The sequence below is a fragment of the Taurulus bubalis genome (genome assembly GCF_910589615.1).
Source record: "Taurulus bubalis genome assembly, chromosome: 5".
NCBI classification, from domain to species: domain Eukaryota; kingdom Metazoa; phylum Chordata; class Actinopteri; order Perciformes; family Cottidae; genus Taurulus; species Taurulus bubalis.
In genome coordinates this window covers 831,648-836,877 of record NC_136593.1, presented here as the reverse complement: position 1 = coordinate 836,877, position 5,230 = coordinate 831,648, and the positions used below count along the sequence as shown (strand labels likewise).

Sequence of the window (5,230 nt, the reverse complement as noted above, 5' to 3'; positions counted from 1 at the left end):
TTAGCTAAGCTCCGTCCTGCGTCTGAACTCCAGCTCTCGGGTGTTTTTGTGTTCCAGGACCAGAAGTCATCAAAGTGGAACAAGACAGCGACGCCATGTTGCCTTGTTCCCTCGGCAACAAGCAGAACATGGAGTCCGGTCTGTTCCACTGGAAGAAAGCCGCTCATGGAGACCAGCGTCAGAAGGAGGTCTTCTTCTACGAGGCGGCTTCTCACTACAACAACGGAGAATCTGGTCAGAGCGACGAGTTCAGAGGACGAGTCGCTTTCTTCCAAGAGGAGCTGAAGCACGGCAACGCCTCCATCGTCATCAGAAACACCAAGATGGCCGACGGTGGAAACTACAGCTGTGCTTTTCCACGTCTGCAGACGCCTCAAACCTTCTACGTTGAGCTGCTTGTTGGTGAGTGCTTTACTACGACAGTTCAAGATGGCGTACAGTAGATGTCATGTGACCAGAAGGACAATAGATGTCATGTGACCAGAAGGACAGTAGATGTCATGTGACTAGAAGGACAATAGATGTCATTTGACCAGAAGGACAGTAGATGTCATGTGACCAGAAGGACAATAGATGTCATGTGACCAGAAGGACAATAGATGTCATGTGACCAGAAGGACAATAGATGTCATGTGACTAGAAGGACAATAGATGTCATGTGACCAGAAGGACAATAGATGTCATGTGACTAGAAGGACAATAGATGTCATGTGACTAGAAGGACAATAGATGTCATGTGACTAGAAGGACAATAGATGTCATGTGACTAGAAGGACAATAGATGTCATGTGACCAGAAGGACAATAGATGTCATGTGACTAGAAGGACAATAGATGTCATGTGACTAGAAGGACAATAGATGTCATGTGACTAGAAGGACAATAGATGTCATGTGACCAGAAGGACAATAGATGTCATGTGACTAGAAGGACAATAGATGTCATGTGACTAGAAGGACAATAGATGTCATGTGACTAGAAGGACAATAGATGTCATGTGACCAGAAGGACAATAGATGTCATGTGACTAGAAGGACAATAGATGTCAGGGTCCTGGTCCCATCTGGACAGGTTGTGGTCTGAACCCGTCAGGTCTACAGGGTCCAGGTCCCACCTGGACCCTGTAGACCTGTCGTCCAGGTGGGACCAGGACCCTGTAGACCTCAGGTCTACAGGGTCCTGGTCCTACAGGTTGTGGTCTGAAACCCGTCAGGACTGCAGGTCCAGTCTTCACCTCTTGAGCTCATTCAGGACTCTAACTGGTCTTGTTCTGCCCTGCAGGTCCAGTCTTAACCTCTTGAGGCTCATTGTGGCGCTGAGCCTTTCTGTCTCTGGAGGCTCACTTTAAAGGCCCGGCAGCTGGAGGCCCTGATGCCTGTAGACCACATGACCAGGAAGGAACCCCTCAGCAGGTCCATCCGGCGTGCCGGTCTCACTTCAGGCTCCGGAGGACTGGACCCGGTCCGCTATGAACCGGTCCAGTAGAAGCTCTCTTGTGGTTCTCCTCCCAGCTGGTCTTTAACCCCAGTAACAGTCACAATAAGGGCCGTGGGGCAGAAGCTCACAGGACCTCTGCCTCCACTCGTCTGCCACGTCTCCACCAAGTCTGAGTCTTTTTGACAGAAGCGTCTCTGAGATATTTGACAAAGTGCAGTACAGAGCAGCTCCAGCAGAGGGTGCATCTCTCTGCAGAGCGGTGGGAAAGTGGCCAGATAACGACCACACATCTCTGTATGACTCTGAATGAAGCCCCAACGCGTTCAATGGGACTCCTTACACATGTTCTCAGTGTTTAAATACAACTTTACATCTTAATTATCATTGAATTTCAGATCCATAAACATGTCAACACGGTTTCTCTGTAAAGTGGGCGTGTCCCTGCCGCAGGAAGTCCCGCTCCGTTAACTTTCTTATATGGGCAGGCAGGTAATTCAACTGGCCACAGACTCAGCGTGTTTTCACGGTGCTGACTCCCCATTGGATGAGAGCAGCTGTCAATAAGACACACGTGGCGCGCACGTGGAGTCGCGCCTCTGTGATTGGTTGATTGAGTTAAAAGTCCGGTAGGTGCGTCGCCGTAGATCGTAGAGAGATGCTGATTGGTTCCTCTACTTCCTGGTTGCGCGCTGGTCTCAGAGACGCGGACTCTCATTGGTCAAATGTTTATTCGAGACTTTAAATTGGCAGAAAGCACTTTGTTGGTGAAGTTTGAGGAGCGGCGCTGGAGCTGAAGAGGAGCTCTCTTCTTCTTCTGTAGTCCTGTTACTTCACTTCCGGTTCAACTCAACCGCTACATTTAACCGGTGAACGTTTGATCTTTCAGACGAGCCGCCGCTTGGCGGGAAAAGTCTTGTTTCTGGAGCTGTAAATAGGTTTGAACTGCGGCTGCGCAGACGAGCCCGCGAGCCGCTCACCGTCCGCTGCCGTAAAGCGAGACGCTGCGTCGTGGTGCCGTAAAGCCTGCAGGTAGAAGCTGAACCCGGTGACGACACGAACACCTGAGGGTTCTGACGAGCCGAGACCCGTCCGGACGGACTGCTGCCGTCACCATGGAAACTCTATGCGCGCGCATGTCGGGTCGCGCGCATCCTCCGCGCTCTATAACATTAAGAGACCGATCAGGAGGAAACATCCCAGGTGAGTCCCGGAGGCGATGACGTCACTCCACCTGTCGCACGGTGACGTCATGTTGCAGCAGATGGAGCAGATACAGAATGACGTCACCAAGTTACAGGAGGGAGTGTAGTACAAGTATGAGAGATGTGTATTTACTGCAGGTACAAGTACACCAAGCTGATGGTAAATATATATATAATATATTAATATAATGGTAATAGCCAGCTGGAGGTATGATGGTAGTAATATATATATATATATATATATATATATATATATATATATATTAATACTTTTATACACAAACTTCTCTTAAGTTTGTGTAAATGTTAATTATTTAAAGGTTTATTTAATAAAATAAATGATATTTATCTTCAGTGTTTGACTCATAAATGAAGGTAAAGATCTCATAATGCTGCAGGTTCATATTGTGTTTGTTTCATCAGCAAGTTCATAAGAGAAGGAACCAGAACCCTTTGAGTTCTGTGATGCTTCATGACCTCTGGTTCTGCTCTTCTTCCTCTCTGGTTCTGCTCTTCTTCCTCTCTGGTTCTGCTCTTCCTCCTCTCTGGTTCTGCTCTTCTTCCTCTTCTCTGGTTCTGCTCTTCTTCCTCTCTGGTTCTGCTCCTCTTCCTCTCTGGTTCTGCTCTTCTTCCTCTCTGGTTCTGCTCTTCCTCCTCTCTGGTTCTGCTCCTCTTCCTCTCTGGTTCTGCTCCTCTTCCTCTTCCTCTCTGGTTCTGCTCTTCTTCCTCTCTGGTTCTGCTCTTCTTCCTCTTCTCTGGTTCTGCTCTTCTTCCTCTCTGGTTCTGCTCCTCTTCCTCTCTGGTTCTGCTCTTCTTCCTCTCTGGTTCTGCTCTTCCTCCTCTCTGGTTCTGCTCCTCTTCCTCTCTGGTTCTGCTCCTCTTCCTCTTCCTCTCTGGTTCTGCTCTTCTTCCTCTCTGGTTCTGCTCCTCTTCCTCTCTGGTTCTGCTCCTCTTCCTCTTCCTCTCTGGTTCTGCTCTTCTTCCTCTCTGGTTCTGCTCTTCCTCCTGTCTGGTTCTGCTCTTCCTCCTCTCTGGTTCTGCTCCTCTTCCTCTCTGGTTCTGCTCCTCTTCCTCTCTGGTTCTGCTCCTCTTCCTCTCTGGTTCTCCTCTTCCTCTCTGGTTCTGCTCTTCTTCCTCTCTGGTTCTGCTCCTCTTCCTCTCTGGTTCTGCTCCTCTTCCTCTTCCTCTCTGGTTCTGCTCTTCTTCCTCTCTGGTTCTGCTCCTCTTCCTCTTCCTCTCTGGTTCTGCTCTTCTTCCTCTCTGGTTCTGCTCTTCCTCCTCTCTGGTTCTGCTCCTCTTCCTCTCTGGTTCTGCTCTTCCTCCTCTCTGGTTCTGCTCCTCTTCCTCTTCCTCTCTGGTTCTGCTCTTCCTCCTCTCTGGTTCTGCTCTTCTTCCTCTCTGGTTCTGCTCTTCTTCCTCTCTGGTTCTGCTCCTCTTCCTCTCTGGTCCTGGTGTCTCAGGTGCAGCTCCTCGTCCCTCAGTCACGTCTCTGGCTGAGACGGAGTCGTGGTCCCGGCTGCAGTGCGAGGCCCACGGGGCCCCGGCCCCTGAGGTGTGGTGGGAGGACGGCTCTGGGAAGCGGCTCTCTGCTGAGGAAGCCCAGAGGTCTCAGAGAGGAAGCAGCTTCTACGTCTCCGTCTCCGTCACCGTGAACCAGACGGACCGCTACCGCTGTGTGGCCACGCAGGAGGACTTGAACCACCGGGTCCAGGCCGAGACCTGGATCTACATCGGGGGTGAGCCTCTGCCGTTAGACGCTGAATATGTATATTTATATTCACCTTTATACTCTAAATATGTATATTCACCTTTATACTCTAAATATTCATATTTATATTCACCTTTATACGCTAAATATGTATATTTATATTCACCTTTATACTCTAAATATTGATATTTATATTCACCTTTATACCCTAAATATGTATATATATTCACATTCCTACTCTAAATATTTAAATATATATATATATTCACTTTTATACTCTAAATATATTAGTGGACCTTCCTGTTGGGCGTGAAGTCTGGGTTTGCCCATTTGTCCGTCGCCATCTTGTTTCTTTGCAACCAGAGAACAGGAAGTGACCGTATAAGGGCTGGGGAGCGACGTAGAGACTCCGTATACGTCTCTGGAGTCGACCTGTCAATCACCCGGTAGCCCCGCCCTGAAGCCTCCCTGCTTCCTGGTCCTGACTCCACGTGGGCGTTGACTTCCTGCTGTGTGAGGTCTGGGGTGACGTTCTGTTCTGTGGTTCTCCAGGAGCTCAGGAGCCGGTTGCCTCCAGGCCGTCGGTCACTTCCCTTGACCAAACACAGCAGTGGGCGTGGCTTCAGTGTGTTGTTCGAGGTGCTGCTCCAGACCTGAGAGTGCAATGGGAGGACAGTTCTGGGAACAGCCTTGCTGCTCATAAACCAGTGTTCCCAGTGGGAGGAGCCAGCGATGACATCATCCTCAACGTCACCGTGACCCAGACGGACCGGTACCGATGTGTCTCCACCGACAGAACCAACACACGCAGGGAGGCTGAGACCTACGTTCATATCAGTGGTGAGCTCCTCTCTGGTGAATGGGTTATTCATGTGTTCATATCA

General features: G+C 49.6%; 1 protein-coding gene across 1 annotated transcript in view; it reads left to right on the top strand.

Annotated features, from left to right (window-relative positions):
- Positions 1–2,569: 2,569 nt before the first annotated feature.
- LOC306736518 (uncharacterized protein) overlaps positions 2,570–5,230 on the top strand; it is a gene marked incomplete at its 5' end in the record, with an annotated part of 6,029 nt that continues 3,368 nt past the window's right edge. The window contains 3 exons of the mRNA XM_079218163.1: positions 2,570–2,636; positions 4,099–4,374; positions 4,899–5,186. Coding sequence (XP_079074289.1) covers positions 2,570–2,636; positions 4,099–4,374; positions 4,899–5,186 — 631 coding nt within the window. The remainder of the gene's footprint in view (positions 2,637–4,098; positions 4,375–4,898; positions 5,187–5,230) is intronic.